This window comes from Nicotiana tabacum, unplaced genomic scaffold (assembly GCF_000715075.1).
Source record: "Nicotiana tabacum cultivar K326 unplaced genomic scaffold, ASM71507v2 Un00003, whole genome shotgun sequence".
Classification (NCBI taxonomy): Eukaryota; Viridiplantae; Streptophyta; class Magnoliopsida; order Solanales; family Solanaceae; genus Nicotiana; species Nicotiana tabacum.
Window position 1 is genome coordinate 954,467 of NW_027438241.1, and position 19,347 is coordinate 973,813.

General features: G+C 37.2%; 1 protein-coding gene across 2 annotated transcripts in view; it reads right to left on the reverse strand.

Annotated features, from left to right (window-relative positions):
• Positions 1-378: 378 nt before the first annotated feature.
• LOC107814520 (ATP-dependent DNA helicase Q-like 2) overlaps positions 379-19,347 on the reverse strand; it is a 36,566-nt gene continuing 17,597 nt past the window's right edge. For both annotated transcript variants that reach the window (XM_075248621.1, XM_075248622.1), the window contains exons 10-21: positions 12,599-12,635; positions 12,486-12,519; positions 9,242-9,294; positions 9,095-9,172; positions 7,810-7,875; positions 5,773-5,839; positions 5,624-5,677; positions 3,815-3,922; positions 3,335-3,399; positions 2,425-2,503; positions 1,465-1,682; positions 379-725 (exon numbers count right to left, since the gene is read on the reverse strand). In XM_075248621.1, coding sequence (XP_075104722.1) covers positions 540-725; positions 1,465-1,682; positions 2,425-2,503; positions 3,335-3,399; positions 3,815-3,922; positions 5,624-5,677; positions 5,773-5,839; positions 7,810-7,875; positions 9,095-9,172; positions 9,242-9,294; positions 12,486-12,519; positions 12,599-12,635 — 1,045 coding nt within the window. In that variant the 3' untranslated portion in view covers positions 379-539. The remainder of the gene's footprint in view (positions 726-1,464; positions 1,683-2,424; positions 2,504-3,334; positions 3,400-3,814; positions 3,923-5,623; positions 5,678-5,772; positions 5,840-7,809; positions 7,876-9,094; positions 9,173-9,241; positions 9,295-12,485; positions 12,520-12,598; positions 12,636-19,347) is intronic.

Genomic DNA, 19,347 nt, shown 5'->3' on the forward strand with positions numbered 1-19,347 from the left:
TGTTGGGGTATTGAAAAAGCTTGAAAAGTCAATTGGGTCTTGTTGATTATTAAGTTGTTGAACTCAATTTGTTGCTCGATTTTTTTCCGACTAGTTAGATAGTGTGGTTGACTTTTGGCGTTGGAAACTCTCACAAACAACCATGGTAGTGGCAACAATAGTGCTTAAGATAGTAAATGGGAAGATGAAGATGGGGTTTAATTGTAATTTCTAATTTTTTTCCCATTTTAAAGTCAATGACACGTGTCACGACCCTACTAGGACGTGCCTTTCACGTTATCTGAAAAATTGGTCAAACACAAAAATGGTATGTCTTGGACACTTTTAAAAGGTTGAGTGATTAAAAGATTTTCATGAACGAGAAGTGTGTAACAGGAATTTCGCTGCAAGATCGATGGGTAAACTACCGTCTAAGTAAGCCCACTTCATACAAAATTTCATTCGCCATTCACTGCATATTAGATATTATGCACAAGTTATATCATCATATTTCCAGAAAAATGAGAATTTCCAAAACCTTCCTAATGCATGACGTATTTTCATGCTTCATCTTCACTACTTTCAAGGACTACAAGAGCTTTCTTGGTTTTCAACTTCTTAACAGCATTGCCTTTGCTCTCTTTGCCATCTGCATCTTGTTGGGGGTCAGACTTATAACTGGCAATCTCTTCAAGAATTCTGCTCCCATATTTTTCAGTCTTCAACTTGCCAATAATCTTCTCCAACTGCATGAAATATAGAGTAGTTTTCAGATGATTGCATCACATGAGAAGCTGTAAGGCTGTGCTATCAATACAATCGTCTAAATTATAGCAGTCTCAGCTCTTAGCTAGAAGGATTTTTACATTTTCATACCAAACAAACATTGCATCTCTGCATCTCACTACTTATGAGGCCAAAAATTATCATGCTTTGGAATAACTATGTTGCACGCACACGAAGCATACAGTAGGTACAATTACTCTGCAAAGTCCTCATTAAAAATTTGAACTCTTTGTCAAATTACCTGTCCTACTTCCTTTCTTTGGCCATACCCGAAGACAATCCATTTTGAGAAAGTAAATTTTTCCTATACTCGTCTCAGTCTGTACTTGATTTGGCACTATTATTATGTCAAGATTTGAAAATGTGAATATTTCAGCATTAAGAGAGGAAAACTGTGGAAGTCATTGCCTACTTTTCTTAAATTTTTGGAGTAATGTAAGAGAATATTTTGCGAGAGACGTAAAAGCGGGGTCCATAAATGTTTAGTGGATAACAGTATCAATCACTAGATTTTCCTTTTAGCAACATAGATTTTACTTTGACATGAATGGAAAGGAAAAACCAGACAATTGGAGGTAACAAATGTAAATGTCCTCTTTCCTGAAGATTTTAGTAACTACAACAGACAATCAAGTAATGAAACACCGAAAGTCAGAAGTTAAAGCATCTACTCTGTAAGAAAAAACAGTAGGAGTGTACCTCTTCAATTGATTTTGGTTTCTGTGCAGTCAAGGCACTGATTTGTTGCATAGATAATACAGAATGAGGGAATATTCCCCCATGGATGGATGCGAGTTCTTTTCGCAGCTCGTCAAGCTTATCATCCAATCCTGATGATCTTTCTCGTTTGGATGATCTCATACTGCTCGAGGTCCTTGATTGTCTAGTTGACATCTCAACCGTAATAATTTTCTTACCTGAAAGTTAACCAGAAAAAGAAGTTAGATGTCTATAGGACTCTATGATGACTTGAAGTCCTTTTCCTTTCTTTGATTTGTATGTAACTAGAGATGATAAAGAGCTGGCTTAGCCGAATTCTTTGTGCCTGGGCTTGACTTAGCATTCTTTCAAGCCAAGCTCAAACTCAGCTTGAACACTAAATGAGGCAAAAACTTCGCCAAAAACTTGAGACCAAAACACTGAAAAGATCGGATTCACACTTTGCTAATCTCTAGAACAATGAAATTGTCCAAGTGCTAAAGCAAAGAATGAAGAAATTGTCTAATACTAATTGTATTGGCTGAAAATCAGCAGAACTCTTCTTAATTCTCACAACCACGACAATCCCTTTAAGTATTTAGAAAGCATCCAACTAGGAAAAGGAAAAGGAAAATAAAAAATTCATTTCTACGAAGTGGGTGCAAGATGAGGTGGTTGTCCTTATGGTTGATTGATTGACGGAAGAACAAACCTTTAAACTGGACTAAGTGGTGGTGCAAGGCACCGACTTCACTAGCACGCATCAGCAATAACTTTGCATCACATATTGAAGGTGGAACCAACAGGGGGGGGGGGGGGTGTTCTCATCAACTTGACTTCTGAAGGGAGAAACCAAAATGATAAAGTTGAATACTGTGCATCCTGAGAGGTAGGATGAGGATGTTATTTGAAGGTTGAGAGATGCTGCATATTTGCGTATCTGGAAAGAAGGGTAGTTACCTTGCAATACTTGCATTGCCAGAGGTCCTACTGTGACATAAGCATTTGTTGCATAGGCAGTATGCTGATATTCTTCTTTCTGCATGGAGGAAAAGGCACAAAGATGTTAGTTCAAAACTTAGGAAAGGGAAAGGAGACAGAAGCGGATACACTTTTCGTATAATCATATCCATTATTCCCTGGCTTGTTTCTACCTAAGTTGCTCAGACACGGGTGCGGATCTAGAGGTCGGATCCTTTGACATGTAAATTCTAAGATTCAGGGATACGGATCCTAGTACGGATGTGGGTGCGGGGATCCGGCTAAAAATAATTCAAAAAAATAAAAATATAAAAATATCTCTAAGTTATAAGAAATTTTGTGGAATACTTACGTATAGCTTGTGAAGTGTGGATTTTCTTTTTATTCTCAAATTGTAGATAAGTAAAGGATTAATTTACTAGATAAGGTATGCTATTTTCTTCAAATTTACCCTAGTTATGGTTCTTATTTCGGGAATCAAATTGTATCTCGTCTCGAATTTTTTCGTCAGTCGTGGTCAAAGTACCCAAAATTGTTTGACCATATCCGGTATGGATCCCATACCCACACCCATACTAGTGTCGTGTCGACACGGGTGCGACACCTAAACTGCCGTGTCGGAGCAACTTAGGTTTCTACTGCAAAGGCAAAGGGGAAAAGGGAAAGTTTTATTTATATGCTTTGTACTTCTGTTCTTGTAATTAATTCTATTTACCCTCTAAACTAGAATCTATTACACCCTAGTCCAAAACTTGGATCACAGCTTAATACTTGAAAATTTGTTACCTCAAATTTAATTTGTCGCTGAAGTGTTAAGTTCCTATTCTGATATGTTAGTAAAGTAAGAGAGTAACTTAAGAAAATAAAAATAAATAAAAAGAGTCCTTACAAGAACATGATCCAAAATAAGCTTGATGACAAGTTGCTCCAATTCATCTTTTTTCAGATCAGAACCTGGGTAAATACCAAGAACGCTAAATTTTTTATTCTATGTCTGCTATCCCTAAAGTAAGAAACAAAATAAGAGAACTAAAAGCAAAAAGTAGCAGAGTGATAATAAAATACTGCATTTGGAAAGAAGCTGCTCAGTTAGACCGACATTAAGCTCTCAATATAAGCATTGACCAAGACAGTGGATGAAAGGGGAACACGCTCATGCTAAGGGGGGAGACAATCCAACTTTGAGACAAGACACAAAATCTATATCCATGTAAAAGCTGCTTTTAGTAGCCATATTTTCCCCTTGACATAAAGAATTGATTTGGCCTAATGATACTTGAGACTGCTTTTGCTCAAGACTCTGTTTTGGACTTCCTTTTTCTCTAAGAAAAGCATATTTTTTGCAATGCCATGATTTTGTGAAACTTACCTAGGTTCTTCTGATTAACCTTTAGCTTTTCCACCAGTTGCAACATTGTGACCCTCTGATCATTCTCTTGTATATCTTTCAGCATAGAGACAACGAGTTTTGCATGACCTGCACACAAATAAAGCATAAGCAGAAAGATACTTCCCAATGGGAAACAAGATTAAATTTGAAGCATCGCATTGTAGATGTGATAAAATCTGAAAGGATGATATTTTTTTAATTGGAGTACAGAACAATCGCAACAATAGTTGTGCACCCTCCAACAAAAAAAGAAGAAGAATAGAGAGAGAAATGGAGCTTAGAAATCCTAAATACTATGATTTCTTTCAGTGCAGCTAGTTGTCAAAGAAATTGACCATCCAACCCAACCCTAAGTCAATTGGTGGAGTAGATCTTTATAAACCTTTCTTTAATTTTTTGATAAAGTGCCCTTAATCATCGGGTGACTTTATATCTTTCAAATTTGAATTTTTTAAAGGAGATAGACCGTAGTGACTCAAGAAAAAGAGTACGCTTGGAGCAGATGACTCAAATGAGCTAGGAGTTAATTGAGAAAAGCCCAAAACAGTAGAGGCAATGATTCAATAAGCTTGAATATTTGTGAATTGTGATAGAGAAGTCCAAAATCGTAAGAATGAGTTGAGAAGAGAATAACTAGATGATGATTCAATAAGCAGGAATATTTGTGAATTGTGATAGAGAAGTCCAAAATCGTAAGAATGAGCTGAGAAGAGAATAAATAGAATTATCCCTATTAGAAAGGAAGGAAAACCAAATGAGTACTAGACAATGAACCAGCATATCAAAGGTTAGATCTGATGCCATATGAAAATATGAGCACCAAACCACACGTAAGGTAATGAGTGGATAACCGAATAATCTTTATACACCACTTTAGATTCCCTTAATCAATGTGGAAATTTATTACTAATACAAGTAAATATAGATCTATGCCGGTCTATCCATCTTAATTGAACTGCTACAAAAAAATAAATATTTTTCAATTAAAAGTACGAATCTGGAGTTGTCGATTCTTCTTTTTGTTTGTCAGAAAATAACTTTTCCCTTTCCGCTTAATAAAAAATTAATACAAAGAGGCGTTACTCGATATGTCAAAGATCTCAATGTGAATTAGGGCAGTCATCCCCCTTCTTACGGGTTCCCTACCAGCCCAGTGACACACCAACCACAACCCTTCTCCTTCTCCTATTATAAAGCTCCCTATCCCTTTATTTATCTTTCATCCCCCTTGAATAAGTAAGACCTTTCTCCTTCTATTTCAAGGAAAAAAAAGGGGCGAAGAGAACGATGCAGTGCTGTCCTTGTATATCTACTATAAAATTCAGACTTAGACAAGAAGCCAACATGCAAAAACAAGAACAGACTTCCTTAGCTCGAATATTTGCATCATATATATGCCCAGATTAAGTATACTAGAAAAATGAAAAACTAAAGCCAAGTGAAATATGGACATTTTAAAGTAAGAATTCACGTTTCGTGAGCTTGTATATTACTCAGTAAAGCTGCTTTTGCAGAAAACATTCACTACTAGGATATTCGTTAATTTGTTGGAGACTGTTGAAAGAGAACATCTGTTATATATATATATATATATATATATATATATATCAACAATTTTATTGTCGGATCAAAATGATCATATCTTAAATCCAAGAAAATGGTTGATAACTAAAACTAACATAACTTATCGAAGACTGCGAAAGACAGACTAAGGTAAAGCCATGCCTTTAGAGAACTCATAGACATAAAAAGCAGATTGGTATGACTATTAAAGTCAACACAACGTACTTGAGACATCCAGCTCTTTCACCTCATTTGAAAAGGCACAGTTGTCACACATTCCTGAGCAAGATGAAGGTCAAGTGAAGTTGTGGTGCTCTTCTGGCTATTGTGACAAGTTAACATCACAATCCACTTACGAAGTTAGTGAACCATACCGTTACATTCTTGTAAAGGCTCAGCAAAATGTCGGAAGAAAGCACTTCGACGGCACTCTCTTTTAGACTGCAACAAAAAGATATTTATTCCTCTAGCTGATTGTTAACAATAAACTGTTTACACATGAGCACTAGTAGAAATTGAGTTCCGGGTTCCCTATAACTTGGGAGCAATGGCTCTTATCGAGCAAAACTATAAAACCGGTATACTTGTGGCAACTGTCACTTACTGGTTAAATAATGTCAGTACATATAACTACGGATTAAGCAACCAAGAACCATCATTCCTATTTTGACAGGAATGGAAAACCAGCATAATATCAGAACAAACTCTCTTGCATTCCCAATCTAACTAGTCTGCAACTTTCGAATTTCGAGAGTCAAACGAGTTTTTCTTTGACCAGATTTTTGCATATACCTTTTAAATATTTTGAATTGCTAATTATTGAGATTTATATTACTTTTATGTAGTTTCCAAATATGTAAATTTTATTTCAAAAAACTTTAACGATTTTCTATGGCCGAATTTGCGGTCAAAATTGAGAAGTTTGACTATCGAAATCCTAACTGCATCAAACAAATTGGGGCGGAGGGAGTATTCAATTACAGCTTAAAAAAGATGTATTCAGGAGCGAGGTACTCTAAGAGCATCTCACATCAAAATGGTATGCAAGTTTATAGCAGAAGCTGGAAAGCTGGCAGGAATAGCAACTCCAAACCTTTCCCTTAACACTAAATGTCTTTTATTTTTGTACAGCTGAAGTACTCTTACACCTGTAAACTCCCCTGACAATTTTTTGGACTTTGTTAGCTCATTAACTCTAGTCTAGGATTCATTGTACTGGAGCTAGAAAACTGTTTTGTATTTCTTTTTTGCATCTTCTTGATGCCATTTATAAATCTCTTCATCAAAAACATATTGCTTTAATATGGAGCCTTTTTCATATTCTAAGTTTTTTTCCCTATCATATTCTAAGTTTGACACCGAGCTTTTTATTGGTTAATGATTGTAGGAGATCAATAAACTGGCACAAAGGAGGTCCATCCATGCATAGTACCAGAAATAAAGGAAGAGACTGCATCAATCTATATAAAGCTTACGTCTTCTTGAGAAGGGAAGAATTCAGCATGACCAGTATGGTATAATTCAGAAGATGACAAAAAGAATTAAGCTAAAAACACAGTTGAAAATAGCACATGGCATTACTTCTTTCAAAATATTGTTTGAATGGGCATTGTATTATTAGATTGAATGTTCAAAAGGAATACTATGTGAAATTAGAAGTATCTAGAGTTATTAGCCTTGAGTGCTCACAAATAACAAAAAGCAATATAAATAAAGTTCCCTATATTTTTAAAAAAAAAAGGATAGCTGGGGTAGTTCTATTATGATGGAAATTTTCACATTAAATGTGCAAATCGTGATTGTGACTAGAAGTCCTGAAACAGAAAAGAGGTATTAAGTTTTGTCATATGAATCCTACTGACAATTCTTCAACAGTCAATTTAGGAGGAAGCCATACAGAAACTAAAGCACAAGAGAAGGCACAAAAGATGTTTATCATCTAAACTGTCTTCCTCATATGTGGACAGGGTGAGGGTTTAGGTAATCAGATGATATCGTAAGGTGACCTTCAAACATTACTAAGAAATTACATCACTTTTTCCTTTCCATACCAGCAAAATCTTCTGCTTATTTGCACACTTTTACAGGGCATATTGAATGTTTATAATTGTATAATTCTCAATTTATATAGGCTTATCCAAGTACCTTAGCTGGTTTTGGGAGAAGAAACTACTGATATATTCTAAGCAGAATGAGCTGTTGCTATATCCCTTGAGTAAGATTATATTACTAATGGATTCTTTTTAATAGCAAGCGAATAAGATAACTAAAAGGTATGCGCATGGAATCAGAATGACATCAATATAGACAACACAACCGCTAATATGAAAAAATTCTCAACAGCCAACATTATAGCCAACCAAGTAAAAAAGGCACAGAAAACATCAAAGCAAAGAGTTGAGGAGCCATACCTGACAATAACGTACTATGTCATACAGATTTTTCAATCCAGAATTCTCGTAGAAGACCATAGAACTCTGCCCAAAAACCACAACAGCCACATATTACATCATCTTGCACTAAAACATTAAGAGAAAAGGCATAAGTTGCCCCTTAAACTTATCCGGCAAAGTCATTTACACACTAACTTTACGGGTGACCCATCACCCCACTGTTCTTGTTTGAAGCGAATTTATTTACCCCCTAATATGTCACAACCATATCCGATCAAAACTGTATTTTACACGTGGTGACATGTGTCGTTACCATATTTTTTCCTTTTTAATTTTTTTTTTCACTAGAATAAACCCTTCCCCTCACTCCACCTCATTTTTTCCTCTTTTCTTCCTTCCGGCGTTTGTTCCCCCCTAAAGTAGACTATTCGAAATAATATAAAAAATAATGGAAGAATTTGGAAATTAGCTACATCTAATTAGGAACCCGTAAACTATTTGTCAAGCCTATTGGATTTATAAGAAAAGTTCATATGCTAATGATGATTAGAATGGAAAATGCCATGTTATTGTTCTTTATAGCTACTCATGTTCTATGCCATGATTAACCTTTGGAGGATGTTTTTGGAATTAAATATCAGAGCAGAAGGGCATATTTTAGCTAAGTCTTTTTAGGTTGAATGTTGCAGTAATTTTTGGAATTTGGGTATGGAGGGAAATGATGGAGACCGGCAGCAAAAGGGCCAACGATGGAAATGAGAATGTAGGTTGTTGGTGGAGTTTGGAATTTTAGTTGATGGAGAGGTTTATGTGAGGTGATGGAGATGATGAAAATGGGAGTGAAAGAGGTCGGGTGGTGACAATAATTTTCCGGCCAAATCTTGGTCGGACAATTATGGTGGTTTCACCATTGAAGACCACAGACCTTAAGATTAAGGAGAACAGAAAAAGAAGGAAAGGACAAAAAGAAAAAAGAGAGTAAAGAATAAGAAAAAATAAAATATGCAAAATTATTAAGAATCAATAATTAAGTATAATTAGCTAACACCCAATTGAAATATGACACGTGCACAAATTAGTTAGTTTTTCACAGTTTCTTGCTTTCACGCGCTTATGGGAATGTGAAGACACATTCTTTGCCAAGTCACCTTTTAGGTGGTAAATAAATTCGCTTCAAACAAGAACAGTGGGGTGATGGGTCGCCCGTAAAGTTAAAGTGTGTAAATGTCTTTACCGGACAAGTTTAAGGGGCAACTTATGCCTTTTCTCAAACATTAACAGTATCAGTCCAAACAAATTTTACCTGCCTAGGAACATCAGCAGGTCTAAAGAAAAGAACGCATTCAGAAGGAAGTCCATCCCTTCCCGCTCGACCACTTTCCTGTAGAAAGACAGTTAGACAAAGAAAGCCTATATCATGCAAAATAAGCTTGGGGTAGGGAATTAGGACCTGGTAGTAAGTCTCCATTGATTTGCTCAAGCTGTGATGGACGACAAATCTGACTATGAATAAGTAGGACTGAGTTTACCATATCAGAGCAGAATACCTCTATGAATAACAGATTAATAGAAGAAGCAATATTAACTATTATGTTCTGCTCGCCACAAAGTAGAAAAGGAAATTGACGTCTAAGAAGCTTAGGGATAATTTTGTTTCACAAGTAAAGAAGATTAACAATATTATTAGGGCACTACAAGAAAAGAACTCCTCTCATTTCTTGAAAGAAGAGAACTAGGTGAGAAACAGACACAGAATTCCACCCATGGTCCCTCAATCTTATGAGGACACTGTTAAAAAACGGAAAGACCATTTCCAATAGCTGCTTCTAAATGTCTTAGATGGATAAGAAATTTATACATTTCAAGCAAACTTCTCGATAAGATGTATTAAGACAACTGTCCAGCAAATGACATCTTTTTCCGTCTCTACTGAATGATAGGACTGGGGAAACAAGATTCCAGTGAATCGTAAATGTTTGATTTTTCTCACATAAAGCTATTTGAACTGCAGTCATCCTAGTGCTGAAGAGTCTACACTGCATTACTCTACTAATGCTGGTAGATAGATAGTCAGCAACTAGCTTTGCTACACCATCAACTCTCTCTTTCTTCTTCCTCTTGTTCGTGTATGTTCCAATTTTACCCGATGCTCCCCAGGAGATGCTAATCATCTCTTAACAGCATTATACTTTCTTAATCGTGCTACAACATGTGTGAATCACCTATTTTCCCCATTATAGCAGGTTGTAGATGGTCAAAACTTCATCTGGGTGAAGCCATTCACCTTATTAGGAGACTGGTGGACAGTATAGGGAAAGAAAGACGGACTTGCAGATGGTGTTCACTGACCTAGAGAAAGCTTACGACAAAGTTCCGAGGGAGGTTCTTTGGAGATGCTTGGAGGTTAGAGGTGTGCCCGTAGCATATACTAGGGTGATCCAGGATATGTATGATGGCGTTAAGACTCGGGTTAGGATGGTGGGAGGAGACTCGGAACACTTCCCTGTCGAGATGGGCTTGCATCAAAGGATCCGTGCTTAACCCGTTTTTATTTGCCTTGGTGATAGATGTTCTGACGGGGCACATTCAAGAGGAGGTGCCATGGTGCATGTTATTTGCGGATGACACAATACTAATTGATGAGACGCAAGGTGGTGTTAACGCGGGGCTGGAGGTTTGGAGATAGACCCTGGAGTCAAAAGGTTTCAAGATGAGTAGGACCAAAACAGAGTATTTGGAATGTAAGTTTAGCAACGTGACTCATGATGCAGACGCGGAAGTGAGGCAGGATTCACAAGTCATCCTTAAGAGGGGAGTTTCAAGTACCTCGGATTTGTTATCCAAGGTAATAGTGAGATTGACGAGGATGTCACACATTGTATTGGAGTGAGATCAATGAAATGGAGGCTCGCTTCCCGGGTTTTATGTGATACGAAGGTGCCACCAAGATTTAAGGGTAAGTTCTACAAAGTGGTGGTTAGACTTACTCTGTTATATGGGCAGAGTGTTGGCATGTGAAGAACATCCATGTCCAAAAGATGACAGTAGCAGAAATGAGGATGATGAGATGGATGTGTGGGCATACCAGATTAGATAAGAAAAGGAATGTTGATATTCGGGACATGGTGGGAGTGGCCCCCGTGCAGGACAAAATGAGGGAAGCTAGGTTGAGATGGTACGGGCATGTGAATAGGAGGTGCATTAATGCCCCAGTGAGGAGGTGTGAGAGATTGGCAGGGGGAGAGGGTTGAGGAGAGGTAGAGGTAGGCCTAAAAATTATTGAAGAGAGGTGATTAGGCATGACATGGTGCTACTCCAGCTTACTGAGGACATGACCCTTGATAGGAGGGTATAAAAGTTGAGAATTAGGGTAGCAGGATAGTGGTTAAGCGGGTGTATCTCATTTACATGCCGATAACATTAGAATTAGTCTCATGTTTTCGTTTCTTCGTATCCGTAGATTTCTTTTACTATATGTTGTCTCTATCGCTACGATTTATATATCACCTTTGCTTGCTATGGCCACTACTTGTTGTTTCTGCTTCTTTTTAGTTTTTTTTCCTTGAGTCAGGGGTCTATCGAAAACAGTCTCTCTACCTTCATAAGGTAGGGGTAAGGTCTGCGTACACTCCACCCTCCCCAGACCCTACTTTGTGGAATTACACTGGGTTTGTTGCTGTTGTTGTTTAGCAGGTTCTAACGAAATATCCATGGCTGCAGTTTGGCACCATTATTCCAGCCTCAAACCAACCCTTCTCTGTTGTCATTGCTGTCGATGCTGCTTCTATGCAACCCATTCCCATGATCTAATCCCACGTCCAACCTTCCCTGGCTGCAGCTGCTCTATCATTGTTCTATTTGGCCGTCAGGGATGACTACCATATGCCCATCCCTCCTTCCTCCGCATATCTGACGGGCTATTTCCAGATTGCTAGAAAGATACCGTTTAGTTGTTCCTTTTAAATTTTTTTCAACTTGCAATTATTTCAGTTTTGTTTTTTCCCCTTATTTATATTTTGCTTGCAATTAATGTTAACTAGTTGCTGAAGAAGAATTGGTAGGATTTTCTTTATTGAAAAATCTTTTACTGGTTTGAAATTATTGTGCATTTGTGCTGCTATTTTCCTTATGTTTTTACATCGTATCTCGATTGAGATAAAGAATGTTGGTTCTGAAAAAGAAACAAAAAAAAAGTCGACGAAGATAGAGTTGGGGTTAGGCAATCACTTGTTAATAACTTTATTAAAAAGGGCAGCCCGATGCACAAAGCATCCTGCATTCATGCAGGGTCCGGGGAAGGAAAGAAAATCTTAATGCCTAAGATATTGGAAGGAAGAAATTAATCACGTCGCGTATCAGGCAATAGACTAGATCATTATTCTTTTTTGATATATAATAACTAGATTATTATTAGGACAATGAAAACCATGTGTCCGAGAAAGGTTCCCTATCTGACTCTTAACCCATTCCATATTATCCAATCTTGAGTGATAGCAATCCTCAGATATCGCATTTTCTATCAAACAAACCCTTTGTTTATAGAGTAAGATCCACAAGCTTGCTTAAAGAAATTTTTGTCAAATGAACCTTTTCTAAGCACCCAGGGGCGGAGGCAGGGAAGAATAATATCCTCACTAATGTATGAATTTATATGATAAGACATGTCAAAAGGACATAACCTGGTAAGTACTAACCATCTGGCTTGTTAATTCCCATACCAAATGCGACCTGAAAAAGAAAAGAACTTCTAAGTATGGTGATTGCCATTTGAAAATTAGAAGAAATCAGGGAACTTCATGATACATACCGTACCAACAATCACCTGCAATTTCCCACTACTCCACCTATGACATCACATATAAGTTACTTATTGAATTAGAATAAGATTTTACAATTAAGAAACCGATACCATGAACTATAACCGTGCAGCTAAAATAGTAGAATAAAATCACAATTTTTTCTGCTCTTAGTATGAAATATTTTCAATGCGTAGTAATTTTGGGAAAACTATTTGTTAGATCATTTTCCAGAGATTGGTTGGGTGTAAAGGTAGGTAACTTATGGTAATAGCAGAAGGTGGGGATGGGCATGAGGTGATCTCTTAGCGATAGCTTTGTGTACTAAAAGCCATGTATTATTTGAAATAACAGTAGAAGGTGGGGATGTAACATGGCATGATGTCTCGGTGATAATTCTGAATACTAAGGCTAACAACAGTATTTATGTGTTATTTGAAACAAATGAAATAGAGTAACAATTGAGATATTTATAAAAGAAAATGACTTAAAACCATCTACGAGGTAAGTTATTTTCCCCTAAATGTTCTCAATGATAGAAGGCATTAATAAAAAAATGATCTCATCAAGCAAAACATTTTACAACAAACTATACACATCATAAGAGGAAAAAAAGAAACAAAAATTTCAAGTAAGACATGAAGAGCACACAAAGGACTGACAAGATGTCCTTAAGCGACAAAGTCAAAACATAAAGAACAAAAAAGAAACTCTTAACAATCAAAAAAAAAAAAAAAAACTCTTAACAAGTAGTGCTTCGTGATCCCCATAGCACAGCCTAAATGTCATGAACAGAAACTAGAAGCTTATTTTACCATAAAACAATCCAACAACCAGCTCTCGAGCAAAATAAACCATCGAACCACAGGAGAAAATATGTTATTGATATTGGATGATAAATACAATACAAGAGGTCACTATTTATAGCTATACACTACAAAGAGATATTACTCCTCTTCCAATGTGGGACAAGACTACACTATACATATCTGTAAACTAACAATATTGAAGGTATGCTTGTTGGCCGCGCCTTCAGTCTTAATACATGTAACTGGGAAGCGGGTATGCTTACGCCGATTATCAAGGTGACTCCCATTTCCCTCGGCGTCTTGATAATCGAGCAGAGTCACCTTTTACTTTAGTCCATTCAGATGTTTGGGGTCCTAGTCGGGTCAGTTCCACCTTGGGATTCCGCTACTTTGTCTGTTTCATTGATGATTATTTCAGGTGCACTTGGATATTTTTGATAAAAAATCGATCTGAGCTGTTTTCTATTTTCCAGACTTTCCACGCTGAAATTCAAAATCAATTTGGGGTTTCTATTCGCACCTTTCGTAGTGATAATGCCCGAGAGCGTTTGTCTTTCCCATTTCAGCAGTTTATGAAATCTCATGGGATTATTCATCAAACATCTTGTTCGTATACATCTCAACAAAATGGGGTAGCTGAAAGAGAATAGACGTCTTATTGAAACTGCTCGTACCCTACTCATACAATCTCATGCTCCCTTGCGTTTTTGGGGGATGCAGTTCTTACATCTTGCTATCTTATTAATCGTATACCATCTTCAAATATCCAGAACCAAGTTCCATTCTCTGTCATGTTTCCCCACTTACCTTTGTTTTCTCTTCCACCCCGTATCTTTGGAAGCACTTGTTTTGTCCATAACCTTACTCCAGGAACAGATAAGTTAGCTCCTCGTGCTCTGAAGTGCGTATTTCTGGGTTTCTCGAGAACACAAAAGGGGTATCGATGCTACTCTCCTGACCTCCAGCGGTACCTTATGTCCGTTGATGTTACCTTTTTTGAAACCCAATCATACTTTACAGGTTCAGGTCATCACTTAGATATTTCTGAGGTATTACCAGTTTCAACTTTTGGAGATTCAGTCACTCCAGTGTTGTGACCAAACACACTCACGCAAGTATACGTGGTCGTCAAGTAATATAGTAGTGAGTAGAGTATCGTTCCCACGGAGACTTATGATTAACTTTTGACTAACTCAAACTCAAATAACTTATCGATTCAAGCGATTTCTCACAAAATAGATAATTTTCTAATTTACTACCTAAAAACTATCAAGTAATGAAATACTAGAGATCAACCACAACACTTAAATGATTTCGAATAACAATCAATAGGAGATAATATTCCAGAGTCACGAGTTATCTAACAATCATGTTGCATTCTTAGCTTAAAATAACTAATTGATTTATCTGGATTGTTGATTGACAGGGTTGATATTACTCATAAGAATCTGTCGAGTTCTTACTCGCCTATTCAAGCTAACTTAATGCCTATATGTCTATGGAATTAAGATTAACAAGAATGCATTTACACATCCTGTATTTCAACCAAGCAAGACAATTAGGTATATTTCTATCCTAATTGCGAATCCGTTCCCCGATGCCCGGGTTTAAGAACTTGCTCTATTTAATTCTATATGCAATCTAGAGTTCCCACTTTCAAGTTCAACTCTAGATTCGTAGATAGTATTCCACTGTTAGCTACTCAGCAAAATAATGAAAAACAGAATTAAATAAACAACCCAATATGATAAAATCAACTTTGTCAAATTAAACTTCAAACATCAACATTCATGTATAGCCCATGACCCTAGAATAATAGGGTTCTTAGCCACTCATGTTCATGCAATCATCAAATAATTCACAAGAGTGCATAATAATCAATAAAAGAAGGAAAAATAAGAACTCAAGATGAATTCCGTGGTTCCCCAACTTTGTCGTGGCTTTTTCCCCCTTCCCAATATGTTAGATGACCTAAAAGAGGCGTTTTTGGCTTATATATTGCGTACAAAAGTCGTGGGCCAAAGTTCTCCTATTTCTAATCCAAATCAGCTTCAGGGATTGATGCTGGGGTGGATGCGTCGCATCTACCTCGTCCTCCACTTCTCAGCTTCGCATGCTAGGGTGGATGTTCGCATCCACCCTTTGTTCCTCCATCTCAGCTTTGCCCAGGTGCGGATGCTAAGGCGGATGCTATGGGCCGACTTCACTGCTAAAGGTGCACAAAATCTGATTTTTTTCTAGATTGGATGCGACGCATCCAACCCCTCTTCCTCTAGCTAGAGCACCTTTTCTTCATATTTTTGCACTCCAAACACCCTAAATCATCAAACACAACTCAATTAGTCATAAAACCAATAATTAAACCATGTTGGGCATTTTAAAGATCAAATAGCATCAAAAAGCGGTTAAAACATGGGTAATGTAACATCAACACATATCGAAATATGCCCAACATCATCCAGCTCCACCACCTATAGCTCCAGTTCCACCACCTACAGCTCCAGTTGTAGCTCCACCACCTATAGCTCCAGTTCCTCCACATAATCCAGTTCAACCTTCTGCAGCTCCACCACTCTTGACTTATCATCGTCGTCCACATCCAGCATCAGGCCCAGGTGATTCACGCCCCGCATCAGATTCTGCACCTACTGCGGACTTGTCTCCTCTTAGTCAACCAATTACACTCCGCAAAGGTGTACGATCCACACTTAATCCTAATCCCCACTATGTCGGTTTAAGTTATCATCGTCTGTCGTCACCTCATTATGCTTTTATATCTTCTTTGTCCACTGTTTCTATCCCTAAGTCTACAGGTGAGACACTATCTCATCCAGGATGGTGACATGCTATGATTGACGAGATGTCTGCTTTACATGCGAGTGGCACTTGGGAGCTTGTTTCTCTTCCTGCAGGTAAGTCTACTGTTGGTTGTCGTTGGGTTTATGCAGTCAAAGTCGGCCCGGATGGCCAGGTTGATCGGCTTAAGGCTCGTCTTGTTGCAAAAGGATATACTCAGATTTTTGGGCTTGATTATAGTAATACTATCTCTCCCGTGGCTAAAGTAGCATCTGTTCGTCTCTTTTTGTCCATGGCTATTGTACATCATTGGCCTCTTTATCAGTTAGACATTAAGAATGTTTTTCTCCACGGTGATCTTGAGGAAGAAGTTTATATGGAGCAACCACCTGGTTTTGTTGCTCAGGGGGAGTTTAATGGTTGTGTGTGCAGATTGCGCAGGTCACTATATGGTTTGAAACAGTCCCCTCGAGCTTGGTTTGGTAAGTTCAGCACAATTATTCAGGAGTTCGGCATGACTCGTAGTGAGGCTGATCACTTTGTGTTTTATCGGCATTCTACTCCTAATCTGTGTATTTATCTAGTGGTTTATGTTGATGATATTGTTATTACTGGTAATGATCAGGATGGTATTACTAATCTGAAGCAACATCTCTTTTAGCACTTCCAGACTAAGGATTTGGGCAGATTGAAGTATTTTCTAGGTATTGAGGTCGCTCAGTCTAGCTCAGGTATTGTTATTTCACAGCGGAAGTATGCCTTAGACATTCTTGAGGAGACTGGAATTATGGGTTGCAGACCTATTGACTCTCCTATGGATCCGAATGCTAAGCTTCTGCCTGGACAGGGGAGCCTCTTAGAGACCTACGAGATATAGGAGGTTGGTTGGCAAATTGAATTACCTCACAGTGACTAGACCTGACATTTCTTTTCCGGTGAGTGTTGTAAGTCAGTTTATAGATTCTCCCTGTGATAGTCACTGGGATGCAGTTGTTCGCATTCTTCGGTATATAAAGTCAGCTCCAGGCAAAGGATTACTATTCGAGGATCGAGGCCACGAGCAGATTATTAGATACACAGATGCTGATTGGGCAGGATCACCTTTTGATAGACGTTCTACGTCTGGATATTGTGTTCTAGTAGGAGGTAATTTGGTCTCGTGGAAGAGCAAGAAACAGAATGTAGTTGCTCGATCTAGCACCGAAGCCTAATATCGGTGTCACACCTCCTTTTTCCCGCAGGGATAGGGTAGTTTTTCCAATTTAAGTGACATTAATCGAATTGAGATTATTTATTTATTTTTTAGAGTCGCCACTTGGAATAATTTATGGTGTCCCAAGTCACCGATTTATTTTAGAATCCCAAATCGAGAAAAATTGACTCTTATTTATGGTCTGCGAACACAGAAGACCGGGTAAGGAATTCTGTTAACCCGAGAGAAGGTGTGAGGCACTCTCGAGTTCCGTGGTTTTAGCACGGTCGTTCAACTATTAATAATTGGCCTAGTTATTTGATTTAATACATGTTTTAAACCTATATGTGCATTTTTATTCCTTTTACCGCTTTTATTACATTACTGCATTTTAAACTTTTATGGAATTAATATTAGACGAGTTACGTTGACGTACACTCGTTGTTTATACACATCGCAAATCGCGTCACGTGAAACGCACCCGCAATCTACAACGCGTTTAATTTTATTTATTATTGTTTGAAGTTGTGGTCGAGTCACGTGAAATGCACACTCGAATTGGGGATTACGTATCGTGACTATGCCACGGAAACCGTACCCACAATCACGATGATTTATTATTAATCGCGCCTAAAGCAAGCTACGATGTTCGAATATTATTCAATTACTAATTTTGAGATTATTGTAAGGTCATGAGGTATGTAATTATTTGTGGAAGAATTGGATTTATTATTTATAGAAAAGTGGGCTAGTTTAGAGAAAGATGTGTCAACTATGTTATTTATTACTTTGGGCCTGATGAGACTAAATCTTTTGGCCCAAAATCTTTTCTTCTCCAACAGCCCAAAAACCAATTTTCTTATAAACAAATCGTGGCCTAAGCAAATTATCCAACCCATTATCCCATATTCTGTACATTTCTTAAACAAAACTAATGACACCACAATCTCATGAACAAAATTAGTAAACAAGCCAAATTACAGTGATTCACTAGACCCTTTATCCGATTAAATCAACTCAAAACAAAACTTTGCAATTCTAAAATTAACATCATGGTCCAATAAACATATGAACAAGGAAACAATCAGATTCAAATGATCCAAATATCAATAGAGTGAACTACTACTTCATGCTACCCAATAATCACACCAATAGACAAGACGGTAAATGGACAATTATAATCAGTGAAGAAAGGGAAATAACGGACCTTTGATATAAATTAACAGAGATGAAATTACAAGAGCGCTAAACAATTCGACGAGTGTTGACTGGAGCTTTCACCGGCCACGAAACCTCGAACAACAAATCGCGACTTGCAACCCCGATCGACCTTGCAAGACCGGTGATTTAGTGGCTTGTTTTTGCTGGGTTTAAAGGCTATTTTTTTTGGGGGGGGGAGGGGTGATTTTGCTGGATTTTTCGAAAGAAAGACGAAGAAAGAATGACACGAGTAGAAATTTCCATATCCTAGAAGAAGAAAATAAATTTCTCTCAATTCCTTCCTCCCTATTTTTTCTCTTTCCTCTCTTTTTTTCATCACATTTCTCTTCCATTTATAGAAAACAATTTCGGAATTTTCAGATTTTTATTTTTTATTAATTTTTTTATTTTTAATTAAAAAGAATTTCCACTTCCCATTTTTCTTGTTTTTTTTTAAAAATAATTCCCCACTTTCCTTTACTTTTATTTTTTAATTTCTCACTTTTTTTACTTTTAATATATTTAAAATCCCACTTTTTTATTTTTCTTTTTTTATTTCCCACTTAATTTACTTTTCTTTTTTTATTTCCCACATACTTTTACTTTTTGAAAAAAAAAATCAGATACCCTTACTTTTTATTTTTAAATTCCAACTTTATTTTACTTTTCATTTTTTAAATTTTCACATTCTTTTACTTTTATTTTTTTAATTTTCCACTTTCTTTTACTTTTTTTATTAAACAATTTCTACCTACTTTTACTT